The sequence below is a fragment of the Calliphora vicina genome, chromosome 2 (assembly GCF_958450345.1).
Source record: "Calliphora vicina chromosome 2, idCalVici1.1, whole genome shotgun sequence".
Lineage (NCBI taxonomy): Eukaryota > Metazoa > Arthropoda > Insecta > Diptera > Calliphoridae > Calliphora > Calliphora vicina.
Window position 1 is genome coordinate 25,560,376 of NC_088781.1, and position 26,284 is coordinate 25,586,659.

General features: G+C 32.0%; 2 protein-coding genes and 1 pseudogene across 8 annotated transcripts in view; all 3 read left to right on the plus strand.

Annotated features, from left to right (window-relative positions):
- The window catches only part of LOC135952485 (mucin-1), a 60,376-nt gene extending 45,297 nt beyond the window's left edge, over positions 1-15,079 (plus strand). For 2 of the 7 annotated variants that reach the window (XM_065502439.1, XM_065502440.1), the window contains 9 exons: positions 717-818; positions 6,161-6,265; positions 6,517-6,615; positions 6,866-9,643; positions 9,836-9,934; positions 10,090-10,173; positions 10,417-10,485; positions 14,168-14,756; positions 14,940-15,079. In XM_065502439.1, the coding sequence (XP_065358511.1) occupies positions 717-818; positions 6,161-6,265; positions 6,517-6,615; positions 6,866-9,643; positions 9,836-9,934; positions 10,090-10,173; positions 10,417-10,485; positions 14,168-14,756; positions 14,940-14,946 (3,932 nt within the window). In that variant the 3' untranslated portion in view covers positions 14,947-15,079. The remainder of the gene's footprint in view (positions 1-716; positions 819-6,160; positions 6,266-6,516; positions 6,616-6,865; positions 9,644-9,835; positions 9,935-10,089; positions 10,174-10,416; positions 10,486-14,167; positions 14,757-14,939) is intronic. The other 5 variants (XM_065502441.1, XM_065502443.1, XM_065502442.1 and 2 more) reach the window with 5 other exon arrangements.
- On the plus strand, positions 14,942-15,802 carry LOC135952487 (ciliary microtubule associated protein 1A-like). The gene is made up of 2 exons (XM_065502446.1): positions 14,942-15,196; positions 15,256-15,802. The coding sequence occupies exons 1-2, from the start codon at positions 15,017-15,019 to the stop codon at positions 15,358-15,360; spliced, it is 285 nt and encodes a 94-aa protein (XP_065358518.1). The 5' UTR covers positions 14,942-15,016; the 3' UTR covers positions 15,361-15,802.
- A 2,959-nt stretch (positions 15,803-18,761) lies between these two features.
- On the plus strand, positions 18,762-20,046 carry LOC135952488 (ciliary microtubule associated protein 1A-like; annotated as a pseudogene).
- The last annotated feature ends 6,238 nt before the right edge of the window (positions 20,047-26,284 follow it).

The following is a 26,284-nucleotide window of genomic DNA, read 5'->3' on the forward strand; positions in this document are numbered from 1 at the left end:
AATGTCTGGAATGAATGGGTGTTTGGGTTAGTGTTATAATGCTGTCATTTCAATTTCATATTTCATATATATAATCGACAACATGTCAGCTATATAATTAAATTTTTATTTGCAGCCTTTTCCAAAATTAAATAAAGAAAAACTTGAAAATTGCTTAAGCTTTTGAATTAATTTTCATAAGGATATCATTAAAGACATCAAATTTCTTGCAGTGTAAATATAAACATTTAAATATCTGTCTTTTTATTTTCGACAACACTTTAAAAATTGTTTAAATTAAACAATTTAATTCATCATAATTACATAATTTTCTTTTAGACTCTCACTGTCATTTACTTTGTCAAATATTAAAGGCATTCACTTAATGTGGCTATATGTCACTGCTTTCTTACTGCACTGTCTAGTGAATACCTGTACTTCAATAGTATCAGCTGTTGATTTTAGAATTTTTAGAATTTCTTTTCGTTTGTAGTTAGTTTCGTATTATTTGTGTTTTAAAATATTTCAATATTTCTGTTGTTTTCTTTATGGTAAAATTTGGTTTTTTGTTGGTTTTTCTGTTTAAACAAAATTATTAATCTTGTTTTTTTCTTTTGTTTGTTTATTTTTCTTTTACCCAAAAACCCCTACTCCTCCGGTCCACAACCAAAACATAACCCCGCCACTAATCCCCATGTCACTGTGCAAAACGAATTTCTATTCTATTTCTAATTTAGGTCCAAATCATTATCGAGTTGTTCCACTCGATATAATAAAACCTCGTGCCCCTCAGTATACGTTTCGTATTAAAGTTAAAGTTTTTTTAATTAATACACCAGGTAACATTGTTTAATTTCCTTGATTTCTTATTAAATGAAATATTTTCGTAATTTACAATAAAAATTAAATGTTATTTTTGTGTGTGTCTGTATGTTGTATGTTCTTTGTTTTTACCTTAATAATCTTAATAGATTATTTTATTTAGAACTATTTTAGTCATATTTTTGTATATAAATTATGTGAAATTACAATCAATACACCATATGTTTGCACTATTCGTATAAATTAGTTTAGAATTTGTTAAATGTATCCCTCCCTAGTTGGAAACTTTATGCAACCCTGTGACTTTCTTATAGATTTGGTCAAATGTCAGCAGGACAAAGTAGTAGGTTGTCAATCAGATTAACAAGAACGCGACATTTGCGTTCCAAAGAAATATTGCCAACCTGCTAATTTGTTTCTAACATTTGAACAAATTTATAAGAAAATATGTATAATATAGTAAGTAAATCAAATCGAAAGAAAAGATTCTCCAATTACAATGTATAACAAGTAATCCGACTATTTGACCGTAGTACCCATATGGTAACATAAAGACGAGACATAATTGTCAAAAACCTAAGTCTTGCAACAACAAAATACATGATAGTCAATATATTTTGTTGTTGTATCAAACAAATGATTTGATATATTTTTGTTTGAAAATTCGGAATGTCTCGTCTCTAGTATAATTCTCTATGGCAGTACCTAACTCTAAACATGTGTTAGTGAAAAAGTACCTAACTATAAATATGTGTTAGTTACACAGACTTCTATAAAAATGTTTAAATTTCAATTTACATAAATTTTCTTCTATTTCCAATATGAAAAATTTAAAATCTGTTCTTTTGTTCAAATTATACCACAAACAAAATAAAATTTCAAAAATTAATAAAAAACAAGTAAGAGAGCTGTATTCGGCTGTGACGAATCTTATATACCCCTCACCAAATTATACTTCAAAATACAAATTTTAAATATTTTTAGGTAAACAAAATTTTTTCCTAAGCGTTTTTTAATTTTTGGAAAATTTTTTTTTTCGAATTTTTAAAATTAATTTTTTTTTTAATTTTAAAATTTTTTTTTGTTTTTTAATTTTTTTTTAAACTTAAAAAATTTTTTTAATTTTTTTTTAAGTTTTAAAAAAAAAATTTTTGTTTTTTAAATTTGAAAAAAAAAATCTGGTTAAAAAATATTTTTTCCGATTTTGACCCATTGTAGGTCCAACTTACTATGGTCTTATATACGTCGTTGCAAAGATCTTTGAAATATCTATCATTAGATATCCATATTGTCTATATTACTGACTTAAGAATCCAGATATAGGTCAAAAATCGAGGTTGTCCTGTTTTTTTCCTCATATCTCAGCCATTTGTGGACCGAATTTGCTGATTTTAAATAGCAAACTTCTCAAAAGCATGTCTGACAGAATTATTGAAGATTTGGATACCGAAGATATCTGGGGTCTTCAGAAAATTGATTTCAACAGACAGACAGACGGACATGGCTTAATCGACTCCGCTATCTATAAGGATCCAGAATATATATACTTTATAGGGTCGGAAATTAAAAATGTAGAAATTACAAACGAAATGACAAACTTATATATACCCTTCTCACGAAGGTGAAGGGTATAAAAAACGATTTCTAAGTTTGTGCGAAATTGGCGTTTTTCGGAAATGAATGTGTGTTAATTAATATACATATATTAAACTTTATTCCACAATTTATAGTGAAAATATCGAGACTTATGAATTGTTTACATCTCGCACAAGGGTGTTGAATTCACACGGCACCCGTATGTGCAAGAGAGTAATATTAAAAAATAGAGAGTCGGACTACTTGTTATACTTTGGTGTAATTCATACAAATTCGAATGATTTATTTTGTGACTTCAATCTAAAAGAAATCATTTTAGAATTACAATTTATAATTCATAACAATTCGGAGACGTTCTTTTGTTTGAATTGAATCACTGTTGAAGATGTCCTCAGTCATATATTAAATTACCAACTGAATATAGTTAGAAATTGGTGAAGGTGGTAAATGTCTTATGCTGAACCCTTTAAGCTGGTGGTTTTTCTGTGATTATAAGTTGTTTTATCCATATACATGTTAGACTGTTATAATTTTTATCTCTTGTACTTCTATCATTGATATTTTCCATTTGTAATTACTTGTCTAGACCACATTTGTAATCATGGCTTTTTTTCTATCTTTCTTAAAAGTGTAAACAGTTTTTGATTTTGATTTTTCCTTGTTGAAATTATAATTTTTACAGAGTTGATAAACTCATCAGAAGAGTTCGTTTATTGAAAATAAAATTATTATTGTGACAACTTAAGATATTTCATTAATCAAACGTATTTTTCAAAAGCGATTATTTTATACAATTCTGAAATGTTTGATTGATGAAAAAGATTCGGTTGTAACAATAACAATTTTTTCTCATTGCAGACATCTGAAGAAGGATTAAAATAAAGGCAACTGAAACATTTTGTTTGAAAAAACATATGTATACAGCAAATTCAGTTATCTTTACGAAAAAGTTTTGAGGATCATGTGTTTGCCATTTCAACAAAGCTTTAAAAGTCAGCTATTGTCATTCGTCCATTAGTCGACAAATTAAAGATCAACGGTCAGAAATATAATTTTTATACATTTCATAATGAGTAGTAAGAAAAGGTTTGATAATCTATTGATAATCCATTTATTTGCCCATTGGTTCTAAAATTATCAAACAAATTAATGTGTATTTTCACTAGGCTTGCATAATAAAAAACTAACAGTTTCCTTGTTTTCTTGAATAGTATAAAATACACACGACACAGGATGTTTATAGGTATGAGAGTCTATTGGGTGACTTATAAATGCGCAATATTTTCAAATTTGTAGGTTTTATTTTGAATCATTTGTACAATATAAATTTATTTCCCATCTTTCTGGCAAAATATGGATTCCGCGACAAAAGAAATGCCCATCTTTTGAGGCGAAGAACGAATCAAGCCAATTTCGGATACTCTGTTCTAAAGTGAAGAGTATCACAGATCGAGCGTTCTACATTGTCATGATGTAATATTACGATTTCGTGTCTGGCTGCATATTATGGGTGATTTTCGGCAAATGCTCACTTCAAACGAATCAGTTGCGTTCGGTACAGGTTTCATGTGATGGTTTGAACAGATTTCAGCAGCACATAATAGATTTGACCATTTTGCTCCCACCAAATATAGAAAATAACCTTAGTGTCATGGAAATTTGGCTCTGGTTTCAATTCGGCTGGTTGGCCGGGCTTCACGTGTGATCTCTTATCGTAATGGATCCATTTTTCATCGCAAGTAATTATTCGGCGCAAAAACAATTTCCTTTTATAGCGTTCAAACATTATTTCGGACATGCAAAATTGTCTTTCAAGCTTAATTCGTATCAGGCATGGCAAAATTGGAACAGTTGTACTTTTTTTTGGTACAATTTGATCTAAAAAGGTCAGTGGTACACCAATGACTCATTTGGTACAATTTGAAAATTTATTTCACAGTTAATATATTAAAACCAATTTATGAATTTATGCTCTCTATCAATTATACCAAAATATTAACACTAAACTTTTTAAAATTATACTTATGAGTTTTTGAAATAAAGAAGAAATAGAGGCATTTGACTAGTCTTGTCACACTCGTAATTTTAAGTGTTTTTCAAACCAAAAAGTATATAAACAAATTTAAGCCATTATTATTGCCATTATTATCTGTTGAATACGAATATCCATAGAATTTTTAATGCTTAATGACAGAAATTTTCTGCTGTGGCTAAAAAATGTTAGATGGGTGACAAAAATTCGATAATTTAAACTAAGATGCTTCATTATCAACTGAATATATGTTGCTAGAACCAAAAGAATGAATGGATGTAATGGAATCGACCCAACTTTATTCATTACAACTGTTCATTTGTTCATTGTAACTTTAAAAAATCCAGAAATTTCACAGGAATTTCAAAAAAAAAAATATTCTCGGGAAGAATTTTTCCGTGGACAATTTGGTACAATTACAGTCGAAAAAGTACAATTTCTGATGCTGATTGGTACAATTTTTTAATTCCATTTGCCATCCCTGATTCGCATGGTACCCAATTTTCCTGCTTTTGGATGAATTCTTCTGCTCGCAAATGACATTGCTGCTTGAGTAGCTCCCAATGATTTTGCAAGTTCTTGTTGAGTTTGACAACAATCTTCTTGGTCTTCAAACTCTTTTCGCTGGCCACTTCTGAGCCGAACAAACTATCTCTCGCACATTGAAATGGATAGAACACATTCACCATAAGCTTTAGTGAGCAATCGGTGTGCTTCAGCGACACTTTTTTTCAAATTAAAAAAGTAAAGCAAAACTTCTCGCTTGACGTTTTTTTGGCAAAAATTTCGACATTTTCTAAGCAAAAATAAATGTTGTTGTTTACATTATAATGTTCTATAACTAAGTGAGAATAAATGACAGCTATCTACCCTTCAAAACGACATATAAGTTAAAAAGTAAAGCAAAACTTCTCGCTTGACGCTTTGTTGGCAAAAATTTCGACATTTTCTAAGCAAAAATAAATGTTGTTGTTTACATTATAATGTTCTATAACTAAGTGAGAATAAATGACAGCTATCTACCCTTCAAAACGACATATAAGTTATTAGAAACAAAAACCGAATTCAAAAGATAAAATTCGATTTATAGCCCGATTCCGACAGTGCGAACTAGTGATATAATTCAAATAATCAGAAATACTTTGGAAGCTATGGAATCATGTAGGAAACAAACAAATAATCAGGACCAATATATTCCATTCTTTCTTTTAAAGATTTTAAGTTCTATTGTACCTTTTAAACTATTATATAGATATGTATATAAAACCTTCGTTTAAAATCCGAATAGTTAAAAATGTTTAGTAGAGCGCCTAGTTGAGATGTTTTTTTTATTTTCAGCTGTAAATATTATTTTCATATCTTCAATATTTCGTTCCCAAAAAAATATTTATTTTATTACATTCATCCATAAAATCACTTTCTGCGTACAACATTTTTTATTTTCAACATTCACATTTCAAAAAGCTCCTGTAAATACATAAAATCGATATCCATTGCAAAAATCACTGTATACAATTTAATAAAAGCTTTTAGTATTATAAAGCTTAAAAGCTGCACAGTATCAGTAACCGAAATAAAAAAATATTGTTATTTAAAACAAATTTCTTAATAAAAAATACTTATTTTTTTTGTCAAAAATTTTTCTTTAATTTATGTTTGACTTGTACACTAACAATACAAACTACCAAACAAATAAACAAAACACACACTTGTTGATAAATATAACCACAGCGCCAAATAGTTATCGTCCCGAGAGGGTATCGCTATCGAAAAGAAATTCACCGCGTTACTCATTTGGTAGACGTACAAAATTAAACTTCGATAAGGGAACACCAGGTAAACTAAACAAAAATAATTTAACTAATTTTAATAATTTAGCAGCTCTTTTAATTTAATGTTTGGCACCAAAGCTTTTAATACAATACGTAATTGTTGTGAAGTATATAAATATAAAAAAAAGCTTAGCTTAAAAGCTTTAAAGCGTTATTTGTTTTAAATGTTTTACTTTTGTTTAGTAAAATCTTGAGCTTGTTTTTAATTTATTTTTGTTTTCTTCTTTTTTTTTTGTTTAAATAATTTTAATTTAGCACCTGGCTCTTATAGTCCTGAAAAAGCTAACTTGCACTCAACACCAGCTTTCACCATGTCTGGCAAAACATCTCATGATGTAGTCGATTGTACACCTGGTGAGTAATTACATTTAAAGCACAGTAGTTATGGAGATTAATATAGAAAAAACACAAAGAGAGGAGACTCAAAAGTTTTTTTGAGTCTCGTATCTATGAATTTTCCTTATGATCAGAGCTTTTAAAGTATTAGAAACTAATGTTTCCTAAAACTTTGAAACTCTTTAGTTAGTTGTAAAAAGCTTTTGTCTCTCGTTCTGCAATTTTTTTAATTATTTGTCAAAATTAAACCATTTAAAAAATCTTGCAGCTCCAGGTGCATATGAACCGGAAAAATGCCATTTGGACAAGACAATAGCCTACACCATGTCTGGACGCCATACAATACACAAAGTTAGTGATACTCCAGCTCCAGGTGCATATGCCCCTGAAAAGTGTCGCTTAGACAATGCACCAGCATTTAGCATTAAGGGTAAATATAATGTGCAAAAAATCGATGAAACACCAGCTCCTGGAGCTTATGCCCCCGAAAAAGCAAAACTTGATTACACAATAGCCTATACCATGAGTGGACGCCATGAAGTGCACAAGGCTAGTGAAACACCTGCCCCGGGTGCCTATTGCCCGGAGAAAGTAAGATTAGATCATACTCCAGCTTACACAATGGCTGGTAAGCATCAGAGTAAAGTTAAAAATGATAATCCAGCACCTGGAGCTTATGCTCCCGAAAACTGTAGATTAGATCATACACCTGCTTATTCGTTAACCAGCCGCCATAATTTGCAAAAGCCTAGTGAAACTCCAGCTCCGGGTGCCTATAGTCCAGAGAAGGTAAGACTTGATCATAATTTTGCTTATACGATGGCAGGCAAACATGAGCAAAAAATTACTAGTGTTACACCAGCTCCCGGTGCTTATGCACCTGAGAAATGTAAATTAGATAATACACCCGCCTATTCCTTTGCCGGACGCCATGATCTCCAAAAGCCAAGTCAGACACCAGCTCCCGGTGATTATGCCCCCGAAAAGTGTAGATTAGATGGCACTCCTTCGTATTCAATGGGCGGTCGCCATAATTTACAAAAACCCAGCGATACTCCAGCTCCTGGAGCCTATGCTCCTGAAAAGTGTAGATTAGATAGCACTCCTGCGTATACAATGGGTGGCAAACATGATCCTAAAATCACAAATGATACACCAGCCCCTGGTGCTTATGCTCCCGAGAAGTGCAGATTAGATGGTACCCCAGCATACTCTATGGCAGGTCGTCCTAATGTACAAAAGCCTAATGAAACACCAGCTCCTGGAGCTTATGCTCCCGAGAAGTGCAGATTAGATGGCACTCCTGCTTATACAATGGGTGGTAAATATGATCCTAAGATCACAAATAACACACCAGCTCCTGGTGATTATGCCCCCGAAAAGTGCAGATTAGATGGTACCCCAGCTTACTCTATGGCTGGTCGTCCTAATGTACAAAAGCCAAATGAAAACCCTGCACCTGGAGCTTATGCTCCCGAGAAGTGCAGATTAGATGGCACACCCGCTTATACAATGGGTGGTAAACATGATCCTAAGATCACAAATAACACACCAGCTCCTGGTGATTATGCCCCCGAAAAGTGTAGATTAGATGGTACACCAGCTTACTCCATGGCTGGCCGTCCTAATGTACAAAAGCCGAATAACAACCCTGCACCTGGGGCTTATGCTCCCGAAAATTGCAGATTAGATGGCACTCCTGCCTATACAATGGGTGGCAAATATGATCCTAAAAACAAAAACGATAACCCAGCACCCGGAGCATACGCCCCCGAAAAGTGCAGATTAGATGGCACGCCCGCCTACTCCATGGCTGGTCGCCCGAATGTACAAAAGCCTAGTGATACGCCCGCACCTGGAGCTTATGCCCCTGAAAAGTGCAGATTGGATGGAACACCAGCCTATACCATGGCTGGCAAACATGATCCCAAGAATAGAAATGATAACCCTGCTCCTGGAGCTTATGCCCCAGAGAAGTGTAGATTAGATGGCACTCCCGCTTACACTATGGCTGGTAAACATGATCCCAAAATACAAAACAATACTCCAGCTCCTGGTGATTATGCTCCCGAAAAGTGCAGATTAGATGGTACACCAGCATACTCCATGGCTGGTCGCCATAATTTACAGAAACCCAGTGATACTCCAGCTCCTGGAGCTTATGCTCCCGAAAAACATCGTTTAGATAATACACCAGCCTTTACCATGGCGGGTAAGCATCAACCGAAAGTGAATAATACAACACCAGCACCTGGTGATTATGCTCCCGAAAAGTCCAACTTGGATCATACACCCGCTTACACTATGGCTGGACGTCATGATTTAAAGAAACCCAGTGATACTCCTGCCCCAGGAGCTTATGCCCCCGAAAAGCATCGTTTAGATAATACTCCCGCCTTTACCATGGCTGGTAAACATCAGCCTAAGGTAAACATCGATACTCCTGCTCCCGGTGATTATGCTCCTGAGAAGTGTAATTTGGATCACACACCTGGCTATACCTTTACGGGACGTCATGATTTGAAGAAACCCGATGATAGCCCTGCTCCCGGAACTTATTCTCCCGAAAAACATCGTTACGATCATACGCCCGCCTTCACTATAGCCGGTAAACCTCTACCTAAAGTGAGTTATGATACTCCAGCTCCTGGCGATTATGCTCCCGAAAAGCATAGTTTGGATCATGCACCCGGATATACATTCTCGGGTAAACATGATCCTAAGATAGTAAATGATACTCCAGCACCAGGAGCTTACAGCCCCGAAAAGCATCGCTTAGATCATACACCCGCCTTTACAATTGTCGGTCGCCAAGTCGATAGACTTATAACTGAATCTCCAGCACCAGGCTCTTATAGTCCCGAAAAGTTTAGAATGGATCATACACCAGCCTATACCATTACGGGACGCAGCACTGTTCATCATGTGGAAAGTACACCAGCACCTGGTGACTATAAAACAGAGTTGTGCGATATTAAAGGCCCTGCCACGCCAGCATTTTCATTTGGTTTGAAATTAAAGCAGGAACATGTCAGTGATACACCTGGTAAGTTGATGGAATTGAAAAAAAGGGGAAGTATAGACTTAAAGTAGCTTTAAGGGGGAATATCTCTCATATTTTAAAGTAGAATTTAATAGACGAAATGTATTTCTCGAAGGACTTTTTGTTATCTATTGTATATAAATACTTATAAGCACACACTTAAAAAAATCTTTGCCTTCACTCTATACACTCCAGCACCCACTGCCTATGAACCAGAAAAGCACTCTCTTGAACATAAAATATCGTATAGCTTTGGCACTAAAACGGAAACCAAATCGGTTACCGATTACCCAGGTAATCTTAAACTTTCTTTGCCTTATTCAAAATTATTCAAATTTTAAATTTACTAAAGGTTTTGAAATTGAATTTTTAATAAAGAATAAGGCTGTACAATTTGTTTAATTCTCTAACAATTTGCTATATATTCTCTAATTCTTTTGCATGTTTAGCTCCTGGTCATTATCATCCAGAAAACTATAATCCCGATCATTCGCCATCTTATACGTTTGGTGTAAAAACCTTAGCAATGCCAGGTAGGTTTTATTTAAAACAAATTATTTAAAAGAAAAACCTTCAGCATGTTTCGAATACCGTTTAGCGGTTTTTGTTTTTTTAAACATTTTATCATTTGTAAATATTTTTGTTTTGTTTTTCTTTTATTTTATTTTCCTTTTTTTTATTTATAATTTATTATTATTGTTCATTATTTTGCGTATGTGTATTGTGTTGTGTTTTTGATGTATTTTTTTTAAAAAAATGCATTGATGCATAAATAGCTTTGCCTAGGGGCAGATATGTTGAAGATCGCATATTGCAAAGACGTGAGAGACGTTTAGCAAGTCCGGGTAAGCACTTCATTTTCAATGTAGCAAACTTTAGTTACTAATACAACATTCTTAAATGCTCAATTACTAACACTAATAGTTTAATTAGAGGGTATAATTCGGTTTTGGAAGTTAATAGTAATTGTATTATAGGTGGGAGTTTAGAAATTTTATTTTAAATATTAGATTAGCAATAATAAACTGCAAATGTAAACTAAATCAACATTAGCAAGCATGACATTCTAAGGCTATAATTGTAGCATGTATTTAACAATAACATATCATGCATGAACAAAGACAAAAATTCATGATTTTCATAGATCAGCATTGTCTTGGAAACAGGAACAGCAGCCCGTACTCTCCATGACTCATGAGTTGTAATGACATAGCATGACAATGTCTTTAAATTGGCATAGCAATGCCCAACAATCATGTTGAAGTGTCATAACATAGCAGAGCATGAACTATTTGAGAATAGCATGAGAGAAAAGCGAGAATTTTAACAACTCTTTGCTAATATTTTTGTTCCCAAATATCTAACAAATTTATCACTAACTAAATATCGTATTTTTCATTTGTCTTTGCACTAAAAAACTACTTAAAAAATTATTAGTAATAAATAACTTAAATATCGAAAACATTCGCTAAAAGAAATAAATTTATAAAAACTAAAAGTCTTTGAAATCAACTCACCAAATATTAACGCCACGATAAAAAATGTTTATTAATGATATCCTCAAACAAACTAAACTTTAATTTTAGTTGGGATCGATGTTCCCTTTTTGTCCTCCATAAAAAAGGGGCCACCCAAATGTACATCCGTCTGTCTGTATAATGCACGATATACCCTAGTGGCAAGAAATGCTCCCCAAATATTATCAGTTGATCAGAAATGTTTGTATATTAAATTCTTTTTTTTTTTTTAAAATTTTGAAAATTTAGCGAAAACAATTTTATACAAAAAAAATTGTTCGGTGAAAAAAATTCGGGGTAATATATATTTTTCCTGATTTTGAAATTGTAGGTCCGTTAAGCCTTTGCAAAGGTCAAAGGAAATATCTATTATTGGGTATCCATATTATCTATATTATCTATATAAAAAAAATTGAGGTTGTCCTGTATTTTTCCTTATATCTCAGTCATTTGTGGGCCGATTGTCTAGATTTTAAATAGTAATCCGACCGGGTCTATAGCGGATATATTGATGTATGAATCATGTATGAAGTTCTTTGGGAGCTATATAAAGTTGATTTCAACATACAGACGGGCATGGCTATATCCAGAATATATATACTTTGTGGGGTCACAAATGAAAAATCATAAACTTATATATACCCTTGCCACTCATGGTGAAGGCTATACAAGTAAGGGAGCTATATTCGGCTGTTCCGAATCTTATATACCTTTCACCAAGTTATACTTTAAAATAAATATTTTTAGGTAAGCAAAATTTTTTTTAAATAAGTTGTTTAAAAATATTTTTTTTTTTAATTTTTTTTAATTAATAATTTTTTTCTTAAAAAAAAAAGATTTGGACAGAAAAAAATAATTTAATGAAAAAAAATTCGGGTTAAAAATATTTGTGGGGTCGCAAATGAAAAATGTAGAAATTACAAACGGAATGACGAAGGTGAAGGGTATAAAACTTATATATACCCTTCTCACGAAGGTGAAGGGTATACAAATTATAACAAAGTGTTCGTCAGACGTTTAACAACAATTGGTTTTGAAAAGTTAATTTCAACAGACTGACATGGCTTTATCGGCTCCTCTATCTACTATAACTATCCAGAATAGATATAATTGAAAAATGTAGAATTTATAAACGAAATGGCAAACTTATATTGGGTTTATGATTAAAAAATGCGGATTTTTTTTAAATTTTTAGCTTTTGTTTTGAAACATTTGTACAATATAAATTTATTCAAACTATTGGCCATTGTTAGCTAAGACCTTTTCCCATCATTCTGGCAACGTATGGATTCCGAGCCAAAAGAACTGCTCAGAATATCAATATCGGATATTCTGTTCCGAAGTGAAGCGTATCCCAGAGAGAGAGCTTTCTGTATCGATCGAAACAACATGAATCGAATCAGTTGCGGTCGGCACTGGTTCCCTGTGATTGTCTGGCCAGATTTCAGCAGTTCGTAATAGATAGGAAACTCTTGGTCCCACCAAACACAGAGAATTACCTTAGCGCCATGGATGCTTGGCTTTGGTGTCGATTCGGCTGGTTGGCCGGGCTTCACGTACGATCTCTTACGCTTCGGGTTATCGTAATGGATTCATTTTTCATCGCAAGTGCAAAAATGACTTTCTTTTATAGCGTTCAAGCAGCATTTCAGACATACAAAATCGTTTTTCATGATCACACAGCTTTAATTCGTATGGTCTCTCAGCTTCATTTCATTTCGATGAGGAAATTAGATCTTCCCAAGTGTAAAAAACTAATTGACTATTTTAAAAGGTTACAGAGGTTAGACCTCTGCTTTGTAACACTCTTACCTAGAAAACACTCAACGTTAGACGTTGATGTTTAGGTAAGTCCGAATAGCAGCTTGTTAATTTAGCCCACAAGTGTCGTGGCCAGGAGATTAGATCTCCGCACGATCGATTAAGTGTTACATTGTTCTCCGTGACTCCACTTAATCGGTTGGTGTTACTCTTTAAATTGTGTATCGATTTATAACGTTTTAAGATAACTTTGCCTTTAATTCTCTTTGATAAGACAATAATACCAAATTTTCCTTGCTTTTGGATGAATCCTGCTGCTCGAAAAAGTTTGGAGCTCGAAATCCTGCTGATTTAGTAGCTCCCAATGGTTTTGCCAGATCTTGTTGACTTTGACAACAATCTTCATGGAGTAATGCCTCCAATTCTTGATCTTCAAACTTTTTTGGCTGGCCTGGTTGATGTTTGTCTTCGGTGTCAAAATCACCACTTCTGAACCGCACAAACCATTTCTCTCAAGTTGAAACCGATGGAACACATTAACCATAAGCTTTGGTGAGCAATCGGTGGGCTTCAGCGCCACCTTTTTTAAAGCAAAACTTCCCGCATATGACTCTTTGTTGGCACAAAATTCGACATTTTCGAAGCAAAAAAAAAACGATGTTGTTTACACTATAATGTTCAATAACTATGTGAGAAGAAATGACATATAAGTTATTAAAAACAAAAAACCTCTTTCAAAGGATACGCCATCTATTGTAATTCCCGCATTTTTAAGTCATACACCCAATAATTCCAAATAGATTTGGTTAATGAATCTAAACTTATATTAATGCTTAACTATTTAACAAAATAATTTAATACTCAACTAATATTAATGCCTCACATTGAAATTATTAAGTTATTAAAACTACTACTATTATTTATAAAAAAAACTGTTATTAATTTTTATGGAAAATGCGTTCAAAAACCTTGAAATATGCAACACTAGCTTTACGACTCAAGGTATAAGGTAAACTCAGCACTGAATTTTATACGTTTCAATAATTTATTTACTTTTATTTTATTACTTTTTTAAAAATGTCCTAATGCTTTAAAATGCTTATTTAACTAATAACCAAATTTGTAAACAAAATTTTAACAATTTTAATTATTATTTGTTTAATTTTATATCTTTTTCACCACTTATAAACACCCAAACAATTCGATATTCAACAAAACAATAAAATAATTAAAATTCACCACTGTGTAGTACGCAATGTTGTTATAATAGAAAATGGCAACTTGCAGCAGCAAGAACAAGAACAACAACAGCAAAGCACTACTACCACCACAACAACCACAGTTACAGAGGTGCACAACAACACAAATGGCCAACTACAGCAGCCAAAATCCACCACTAACAGATCTAATGACGACAATAATACAGTGACCACCATTAGAAAACAAACACTTGTAAATGGCAAAGATGCAGTAGACACTATCAACACTAATCTTGTCAATAAATTGGCTAAGCTTAATATGAATGACACTTTAGTAGGAACAACTGGTTCCAATACCCAGCTAACGCAAAAAGTAGACCAGATCAATGGCTTGAATGGTGAGACTGGCCAAATGGTCACCACCACCATGCACACCACCACAAATGGCTACAAGGAGCAGGGCAATAAGAAAATCCTAGCCAAGGGTAGTGCTGATGTCAAGCATACAAATGCTGCCTCGGGTTCTAGTAATACCATGCAAACTGCTGATGGCAGCACAGTGACCACTGTGAAATCGGCCAAAAGTTCTAGTGTTAAATATGCCGTAGAAGCCAGTACCATACAAGAAGAAATTATCAGGTAACAATAGAGTTTAGGTCATTAAATGTTTACCCTTTTGTAAATGAAATGCATACACTAACCCTTACATGTCAGACAGTGCAAAAATGTAACCCCATTCCTATGTAAATACAGTAATAATAACCTGATAATTTTGTTATTTGAAAATTATGTTTTTTAATTTTTTGTTGTTTCTTTCAATAGCTCCTAATGTCTATAAAATTCCCACTGTTTTGGGTATCAGCAAAGAGGGTACCATAAGATCAGCCCCTGCCTTCTCTATGGCTGGCCGTGAAAAGCCTCGTCCCTTGCCAAGTCTTCTATTTCCCGGTCCAGGTTTTTATGATGCCGAATATACCGCCATTAAACGCAAACCGCCCATGTATTCTATGGGCGGCAAACACAAAATACCCAGTGATGATCATATGAAACCTGGTCCCGGTGCTCATTGTCCAGAAAAGGTAGCTATCTTAAGATTTAACTTATAAATCTCCATATAATATTTTCATTTCCTTTATAGGTCAATCTCTCCAATGTTCCCGCTTATAGTTTTGGCATTAAACATTCTCCCTATTTGGGCTGCATACGGGAACATCATGATCATGGCTTTTCGGGCATTTGTTAAATTCAACATTACATTCCTTTTCTCCTTAACTTTAAATCGTTTCAATTTCTTATGGCCTGCCGTTTTTATTTTTTGCTGATACCTTTACTTTTATTTTTATCTAAACTCTCTATTCTTTTTGAATTTTATGTTACTTTTCTTTAAGCTCTTAAAGTTCTTCTTTTTTTTGACTTTATTATATTTATTAATCAATCAAGTATTGTATTATTTTTTTTAATTATAAAATTGAGTTATTTTTTTTTAAAGATTTTTATCTACTTATTTTTATATAAAAAGAAATTTGTACATTTTGTAAAATACTAACACATTTTTATTGGACAACAAAATTGTGTTCTACTAATTTAAACGACATTGAACAAATAAAACAAAAACAAAACAAGAAAATACATTAATATTAATAAGACACAATTCGAAATAAATAAGAAATTAACATTTAAAAAAACCTTAAAGATGAGTTTTATTATTCACTGAGGTTTGCTACAAAATTGTAAAAAAATATTGCTTTAATAACGTTTTACAATGACGGGTTTTCTGAAGCTCTAAAATCAGCAAAATCGGTCCACATATAGCTTGTAAACAGAAACCTACCTCGATTTGTATACCCTACACCAAAAATATGGGGGATGTATTGATTTTGCCATTCCGTTTGTAATACATCAAAATATTGGTCGTAGACTGACAAAAGTATATATTCTGGGTTCTAAGACGATTTAGCTGTGTCCGTCCGTATGTCTTTTTCACAACATATTCTCTGTTGATAAGAAATATTTTGTATTGAAAATGGAGAAAATCGTTTCAACCAAAATAAAATTTTAGAACAAAATATGTGTCCGGCCGACGTTTAAAAATAATTAAAACACGAGAGCGAATAAACGAAGATATATTATATAGAGATTGATATTACAGTGAAAGATCTACTCGCGGACTGTTCTTATAAGTGGACATCTCCTTTGTGGGGACAGTTTTCTTACACTTGGAACCTTTATAATGGAAACCAAACAAATTACAATCCAACAAACGGACGCTCCCATGATCGGTTGCAGACATCAAATTACAATACATTCTGACAAAAAACGTCCCGTATGTGGATAGTTTCTTTTATAAAATGTAAAAAACCATCAGTTTACATTTATAGGGCCCATACACAACACCATCATTATTGAGCAATGAAGTGATTGTGCAGTTAAGCTTGAAGCACACATTACTCCATCATGCTGGTACAAAATTAATTTTTTACCAAAAATTGTGTGGAAAAGTTTGTAATGAATAATGATAAACAAAAACGAAAAATGATAAAAAAAACGTGTTTGCATGAAGAAATGGTTAGAAAACAAAGGAGAACTAGGACACACTAAACTTCTAAAAGAAGATGGTACATTTTTCTTCTCTGGAACATTTCTGATCTTCCAAAAATGGAGTTTATCGTAATACCACAACGAAGACTCTAAAACATCATCTGTTCCTGCAGTATTCGAAAAACGTTGATATTTTTTACCATTCTTGTTCTTGGCCCACTTCTTTCAATTTTTTGATGTTTATGTCTTGCTGACTTAAATTTTATGATCTAATTTTACAACACACGATTCAATCATGCTGGTTCAATCAAAAAAATATCAAGCTATTTTTGATAAAGCACCAGCAGCTGGTACAATCACACCACAAGCTCATACACGATCAATCAGCTGGCACAATCACTTGATTGCACAATCATGATTGTGTTGTGTATGGGCCCTATTAAATACTTTATCAAAATTTGTTGTGAATACATATCTTTAATTGAGGCTATCAGTGCAAAAGTGGTGTAACCCCAAACTATTTACTTAGGGGTAGGGGTAACTTACACCACTTTGGCTTTATTACTTTGTTATATTATGCTCTGCGCAAAAACGGTGGCTTACTCCACTTTATATCTCCACAAAAGTACTTTCAATCGATTTTGAAAAATCTTAGTAGAAAATATATTGTTTCTAAAATGTATTGTTTCTAAAAAAAGTTACAGAAAGTACTTTTTAAAGGCTACTTTTTTCAAAAAATACTTTCATACAGAAAAGTATTTTTTTATAACATCTTAATTGACTAAAAGTTTAATAAAATTTTTGTACAAAATATTTAAAAAAGGACTTAATTAGCAACATTCTAGTATTTTTGACTTAAAAACGGAGCTACAATTTATGAAACAATTTAACATCTTTCGTAAAAAAGGAGAATATAAAAAATTGTGGGTTACACCACTTTTGCTCTGATGGCCTCTATTCAAAACCACAATAACATGAAGCGACAGTTGGAAAATCATCAATAAGATAATATGGCTTATGAACATGTCAAATATTTAGATAGATACTACACCGAACAGTGCATTGAAGAAGAACAAAGTAAATTAAAACAAAGAAATATTAAAGAATTTTTCCATCATTTGTACACAGAAAGAATTAAATTTCTGATTCAATCAAGAAATTCACCCAATCAGAAAAATATTGTTTGAATTAGGACCTATCACAAAATTTGTAAATTCAAACACAAAATTTTGCAAAAATTTAATTGAAAAAAAACAATATTTTTTCAATTAAAAAAACATGATATTGAATAAAAATGTTGTTTGAAATTACACACAATTTCAAACAAATATTTGTTTAAAACAGACAAAAATTTCACTAATTCTGGTTTTCTGGAATTTCTTAGTTTTACTAATTCAGTGAAAAGTTTGTCTGTTTTAAATAATATTTTTAAACAAAATTGGTATAGTTCCAATAAAAAAATTTGTTAAAAATAAAAATAAGAAAAAACTTAAAATAAAAAAGAAAATAGAAAAGTAAAGAAAGGAAAAGAAAAACATTAAACAATGCTATTATCTGTTTATCAGACAATTCACATATTTGTGTATGCCTTTGATAAAACCAAAACTATTATTAAAAAAAATTGTTGTATGACAAAAATTGACAGATGCGTTATTTAACAAAAATTATCTATTCAATAATTTTTGTATTAGAAATTCAACCAATAACGAAAATTGTATTCAATTGTCAAAATAATCAAATTCAAAACTCAAAATTCAATAGAAAATATCAAGAAATTTTGTTTTTAAGCAAATGAATACTTGATTTAATTATGGAATAATTGAAACCAGTTCAATATGTGACAAATATTTGAATTGAAACGGTTTAAGAAATAGTCTTTTCAATTCTCTTTTGTTTTCTCATTTTCAATATGGCGTCTAATAGGTTTTGACATACAAAATTCAACACAGACTTGCTGTGTGTAAACAGTCGAGCAAGTTTAAAAGAAAATCGAAGAGACTTGCTTCAAGTAAACTTGCTGTGTGTAAAAGCAGACATACTTTGCTCTTCTCTCTCCCAACATTTTAAAACCTTTCCCCAACTCTGTGTTCCAAAATTTGACAACAGTAATTTTTAATTTATTTCATTAAATAGTTTTGAGAAATCACTTAATCATTTAATATATTTTTCTAATTAACAAACTGTAATACAAAATGGTAAATAACCAATCACATTCGAGAATAAAATCAAACATTCAAACCCTCCAATTATCCCATTAGGTCTACAAACCTCCCGCACATCTGCAATCACCCATCAAAGGGCCATGTAAAAAACTACCACAAAGAAAACGTCCCATAAGAATTGGAGCCAGCATAGAACAGAAACCTTGGCAACCTACTAAACGCAGAGCACGAATAGCTGCCGAACATATTCCCGGAAAGCCCTCATATAAAGCTATTCCTCCCTATGTGGGCGCATATGTAGTTGATTCAAAGAAAAAGTCAGCCCCAGCATATTCTCTGGGTAAAAGAATAACACAAAAGCGGGATTATACTGAAGATGGACCTGCCAAATTCAATGTAAGTGGTTTGTGTAATAAGGGGCTACAGACAGCACCGGCTTTTTCGTTGAAAAGTCGTAGGCCAGATATTAAACGGTTTCAAGCACCACCAGCTAATAAATATTCCATAGAAAAAGCACTGAAGGCTACTACAAAGACAATACCCACATTTTCGTTTGGTAAGAGACCAGGCGTTATAAAAACTATGCCCACACCAGGTCAGTTGATGCCAATACTTATTATAACCGAAAATTCATGAACCGTTAACTCCACCTGAATTTCTCATACATTTGACCTCTAAATATCATGAGATTTTAAAAAGTGTTGCTAAAATATCGTAGGTTAGTTGAGAAAGTCAGGGGGTATTATCAGTTTCCATATGTGGAATTCATTTAAAAAAAATATTGATTTGCAGCTCCAAATGTCTACAATTTACCACCCGTATTTGGTACCGCCAAACAAGGTGAAATTAAAGCCGCTCCCGCCTTTCCGACAAATTCCCACTTTAATTTTTCCCGGTCCCGGTGATTATGAGAACAATTATCGTTATTTTCAAAAGCTTTCACCACGTTTCACACTGCGCAGCAAACATAAAGTTATAAGCGATGAACACATGAAACCGGGACCAGCTGCTCATTGTCCAGAAAAAGTAAGTTTCGAAGTTAAATGGGATTTATTTAGAATATTATACAATTAATGATTTATGGGTCTTGTTTCAGTATTTTAAACACAAATCTGTAGCGGCTCCTTCATTTTCCATACAACATACTCCCTATTTGGGGTTACGAAAGGCCTATTTAATACCTGAAAGTAAACCATCAGCTAAACCGGAGTGGATTTTGTAGGAAGGAATTAGGATTTTTATTATTTTTTTTTATATTAATTTTTGGACACTATTTTGAATAAAATAAAATTGCTATTAAAGTAATTTTTATGATATTCACCCCTATCGTGAAAAACATGTGAAATTTATGTTCCCATGAAATATCCATTTCCCTCGAAGAGAAAATTGCTATCGTTATATTCCCCCGAACTTTTCATTCACAATAGTTGATTTTGTTCGTAACAGCTGTTTATTGTTTACAAAATTCCATCTAAAAATGTCCATGTTGGGGAATTTTTTCACGTGGAAAAAGTTCATGAACGAAAAATGGGAAAAGGGAACATATTTCATGTGAAATATTAATTTGCGATAGGGGTTATTATTTTTATTCTGTAGCACAGTGCAAATAAACTACATTAAATGGAAAGTCATCTAAAATAAAATAAAAAAAAATGATACTCTACTAGAAAACAACATATGAACTTTGCACAGAAGCTCCTAAACAATGTTGAGGGTTTATCTTAAAAATCTTATCAGCTTTGCAATAGTGAAATTGAAAAGATAATGAGTATCTAAAATTTAGATAGGTGAGAGTGTTATATGTATGTGGCTGTGCCGAATCTTATATACCCCCCCATCAATATAATACGGGCCTCAACTTTTTGTGCATTTTCTATAAACACATTTATCTGCTTAATTCGATTTGTTAATTTAATAATTTCTATTACTAGAAAATATCTGAGATAAAATTCACGTTGCTATATTAATGCTTTTTAATGTTATCGGGAACAAATAGATCCATGCATTTTAATGTTATCGGGAACACATAATGTAAACTGGTAAGTCCGAACAAAGTTTTTTCATATATTTTCCTGCAATATTTTTTACCGGATAAACATATTATGTTAATTTTTGGACACAGCTTTTAGCAATAATTATTTGTATCAAATTTAGTTCTATTTTTTTGGTTTGTCCTATTACCCATTTTCAATACCAAACATTACTGATCAACAAGGAATATTTGTAGAAACTTTCAGCCTCTCTAGGACCTATCGTACCTTCAACAGACAGACGGAAGGACATAGATAGATCGTCTTAGAATTGTATAAGGACCCAGAATATATACCAGAATATAAACAAACAGATATATGTATCTGAAAATTTGACACAAAAAGTACTTTTTTTATTGAAATGGAAGTTACCAAAATATCTGAATTCGTTTCAAAACTGAAAACGTTACTCGAAATAGGTTTACAGAACAGGGGGATTACCTAATGTTATGTTTTGAAATGCCCGCTTTTTCTTTTTCTATTGCAAATTTCTAGATATATTCAGTTGAATAGAAAAAACCGTTTTTTCAATCGATTGTTATTTTTTATTGAATCATAAATCGTTTCTTTATGCACTCTTTTGTCGATATTTTCTATGATCATTTCGCATAATATGAGGCTGAATTTCGTTGAATTTCCACATTCAATGCCCATTAAATAACCCCATAACAAGTTATATTTTTAGGTAAACAAAATTTAAATTTTTTTATAAAAAAGTTTTTTTAAATTTTTTTCTTTTCGATTTTTTTTTTTTTTAAAAGTTTTTTCCAATTTTTTTTTTTAATTTTTTAAAATTTTTTTTTCGAAAAAATAATTTATGACAAAAAAAAAATTAGACGATAAAAAATTCGAGTAAAAAATTTTTTCCCGATTTTGACCCATTGTAGGTATAACTTACTATAGCTTTATATGGTACCGTGAAATAACTCCCCACGAAAAGATGAAATAACAACCAACAAATTTTTCATACAATGTAGGACTTATTTCAATATGAAACAACTCCTAACGCATGGGGAGTTATTTCATAATTTTTTGTTGGGAGTTATTTCATAATGCAATAACTCCCAATGAAATTTTTGTTGGGTTTTATTTCATTTTATTTTGGGAATTAGGAGTTATTTCACTGTATTGGGAGTTATTCCATTTTTGTTGGGTTCTACTTTGTAAAAGCAGAACCGATAAATATCAAAAACTTGCTTCACTCAGAAAAGTTTTTTTTGCATTAGCGGCCTTCGGCCGAGCGCTAAGGTTTTCTCCTCTGGGGTGTATCAAAAACCGGCTTCGCTCAGAAAATATTCTTTTTACATCGTCGGCCTTTGTCAGGTTGCAACGATTTCTTAATCTGGTGCGAAATGAACATCGGCTTTCTGAAATATTATAAAACCTTTCTGCAATGAAAGAAATCTTTTCTGAGCGAAGCCAGTTTTTGATACACCCCAGAGTAGAAAACTTTAGCGACCGGCCGAAGGCCGTCAATGCAAAAAACTTTCCTGAGCGAAGCCAGTATTTTATACACCCCAGAGGAGAAAACCTTAGCGCCCGGCCGAAGGCCGTCAATGCAAAAAAAATTTTCTGAGTGAAGCCCGTTTTTGACACATCCCAGAGGAGTAAAACTTTGCGCTACGCCATATTATATTTAATATTTTTAAAATTATGAAACCGCCGATTATTGGGAGTAATTTCATTTTACCCTTTGGTAGTTATTTCATTTTTCAAGCTTGGGAATTATTTCATTTTTGATGGGAATTATTTCATAGGGAGTTATTTCATTGGGAGTTATTGCATTTGGGAGCTATTTCACGGTACCGCTTTATATACATTATATTTGCAATGGACTTTAAAATATCTATCAGTAGATATCCATATTGTAGATATCCATATTGTCTATATTAATGACTCCAGATATAATCCAGATATAGATCAAAAATATGCCAAAAATCGATGTTTCCCGATGTCGATTTTAAATAGCAACCGAGCCGGGATAATTCCCGACAAATTGATGTATGAATCATGTATGTAAGTTATTTAGGGGCTACGGAAAATTTGATTTCAACATACAGACGGACATGGCTATTTCTAATCCGATTATCTATAACGATCCAGAATATATATACTTTGTGGGGTCGCAAATGAAAAATGTAGAAATTACAAACGGAATGACAAACTTATATATACCCTTCCCACTCATGGCGAAGGGTATAAAAAGAAATCCAATGTTTTTAAATCACACGATCTAGTGCAGCACTTGTGATCACCGAACATGGGTTATGAAAATACATTTCGTCAACATCATAACCATCCAATGTATGCAAAAGAATTATGCTATTATGTCCTGATATCGAACACTACTAAAATTCACTATGTGACCAGTCTCATTTTCGAAGTATATTCCAATAATGTCTCCAGTCCAAAATCCTCACCAGACAGTAACATGTTATTATACCCTTTATCATGAGTGGCAAGGGTATATATATGTTTGTCAATCCGTTTGTAATTTCTACAGTTTTCATTTGCGACCCCACAAAATATATATTCTAGATCGTTATAGATAGCGGGTAGAAATAGCCATGTCTGTCTGTATATTGAAATCAACTTTCCATAGATCCCAAATAACTTACATACTTGACTCATACATCAATATGTCCGCTACCGACCCGGTTGCTATTTAAAATCGAAAATTTTCCCACTGAGATATAAGAAAAAAATCAGGACAACCTTGATTTATGTCCTATTTATGATCTATATCTGGATTACTAAGTCAGTAATATAGACAATATGGGTATCAAATTCCTTTGCAACGACTTATGTATAAAAGGGCATAGTAAGTTGGACCTACAATGGATCAAAATCGGGAAAAATATTTTTGAAACCGAATTTTTTTTTACCAAAAAATTTTTTTTTGTCATAAATTTGTTTTCACTAATTAATTAAAAAAAAAATAAAATTTTTTTGTTTATCAAAAAATATTTTAAATTTTTATTTTAAAGAAAAATTTGGTGAACGGTATATAAGATTCGGCATATACCCACCATCAATATGTGATAATAAAATATTTGTCTGATATTAGGAGTTATATGGAGTGTAGCTTTAATTATGGACCGATTCTCACAAAAGTTGGTAGAAAGATTTAAACTTGTTTATGTCGAATTTCATCAGGATATTATATTATAAGACAATTATGAATGTTCAAGCCATTTTCTGAGGGGGACCTTGTATGGTGTCTAGGGACAAATGTTGCCCGATTTTCGCCATAATTTACAATATAATTTCAGAGCACTAAGAACTAATTTGTGAAAAATTTTATCAGGATTGCCGAATAATCAATATATTTATGACGGATGAAACAGTATTCGGGGGAGGGGTGTGTTTAACATTTATATGGGGGCTATGTGAAATCATAGATTCAGACGGACGGACATAGCTAAATCGTCTTAAAATTTCATAAGATCACAGAATATACATATAGAATTTTGTGGTTCTGCGATAAACATTTTGATGTGTGGCAAACGGAATGACAAAATCAATATTTTTTGAAAATTTCAACATTTAAACCATAGGGTAACATAGAGACCAGACGTAATTGTGAAAAACCTAAGTCTGTTGTCAAAAACCTACCTCTCGCAACAACAAAATACATGCAAGTCAATAGGTCTGTTCATTTACTTTCCCAGTAAATACTTGCAACGAGAGAATAAAATCAAAATTTACAAAATTACTCTCTTAAATTCTCAAAGATAGTAAAAAGTAAATGAAAGCTTTTCCAGTAACAATTGTTTTATACACACAATTTCCTTATTTTATTGCTTTTAAAATGTATAAATACTCACATTTTCTTCAATTTTATTGAAAATTCTTTTGTTTTGGCATTTTTTCACCAGAAAAATAAAATTTTAAATAAATAAACAATAACACAAAACATATAAAATATAAGCTGCTAACTATTACGAGATCAAAATAGAACTTGTAATAGTTTTGCAACGAGAGAACACTCTATAAAATTTATACGCTCTTGATTTTTTCTCTACTTGCAAGTTTTTGAGTTAATGAACGCTTTTCCAGTAACAATTGTTACTAACTAGCAGTGTAGCCAGATGTGGGGATTTGTCCCCAAACTGGGGATTTCAAGATTTTTTTGGGGACAGAATTTCGTGGGGAGGGATTTGGGGATTTTAACAAAATTTGGGGATTTACATGCATTTTTGGGGATTTTACATTTTTAGACATTCTTTATTTAAATTTTATAGTGCTTGTATCGGTAATTAAAAATGATAATTACATTTCTTCAGAATTTGACGAAAATGACAAAAATTTTAGATATGCATTTCGAGACTTTTTACTTTGATAATCTAAAAATTAAAAAAAGGTTTCAAAAAATGTTCACAGATGTTAAATTGTTTTAAATTCTTGCTAAAAATACAAAGCTGAATCATTCTCTAAGAGCTATTTTTTGAATTCGTATTTAAATATTAATTATCTTTATGTTCTATTTCAATGAGTTTTTCAGTGCTCTTTTAAATGGTACTTAAATGGCCAACGTTAGTTATTTAAAATTTATTTAAGTTTCATAAACTCCAAAGCAAAAACTCCACTTCCGATGCGGTGTCTTCTTTGTCCATTTTCTTACCAATAATTTTATTTTTTAATAAACTTTAATTTTTTTATTGGGTAAAACGTACAAATTTTTGTTTTGGTTGAACACCTGTTTTATGCAAAATTATCGATAATTGTTTGACATTTAGTATTGCTACCATAATTCTATCATCATTTAAATAAGAAAAATTATATAGCACTGAAAAACTCGGCTGTGCCGAATCTTATATACCCTTCACCAAATTATACTTCAAAATAAAAATTTTAAATATTTTTAAGTAAACAAAATTAATTTTTATTTTTAAAAGTAGTTTTTTTAATTTTTTTTAAGGGTTTTTTTCTTTATTCATTACAAAAAATTCAAATTATAAATTATGCCTCAGCGCCTTAAAGGCTTTTTAGAGGCAACATTTTTTAAATTTTTTTTTTTCAAATTGTTTTTTAAATTTAAATTTTTTTTTAAAATTTTTTTTTAATATTTAGTAAAAAAAAATTTGGTGAAAAAAAATCGGGTTAAAAAATATTTTTTCCGTTTTTGACCCTACAATGGGTCCAACATACTATGGTCATAGTAATCTAGATATAGGTCAAAAATAGAGGTTGTCCTGGTTTTTTCCTTATATCTGGACCGATTTTCTAGATTTTAAACAGCAACCGAGCCGGAAGAATTCCGGAGATATTGATGTATGAATCGGGTATGTAAGTTATTTGGGGGCTTCGGAAAGTTGATTTCTACAGATAGACAGTCAGACGGACATGGCTATAATCGAATACAGTATCCATCTTATATATCAATTGTATTGCAAATTAAGTTAAAGTTCTAAATTCGAATCTTAATTATGTACTA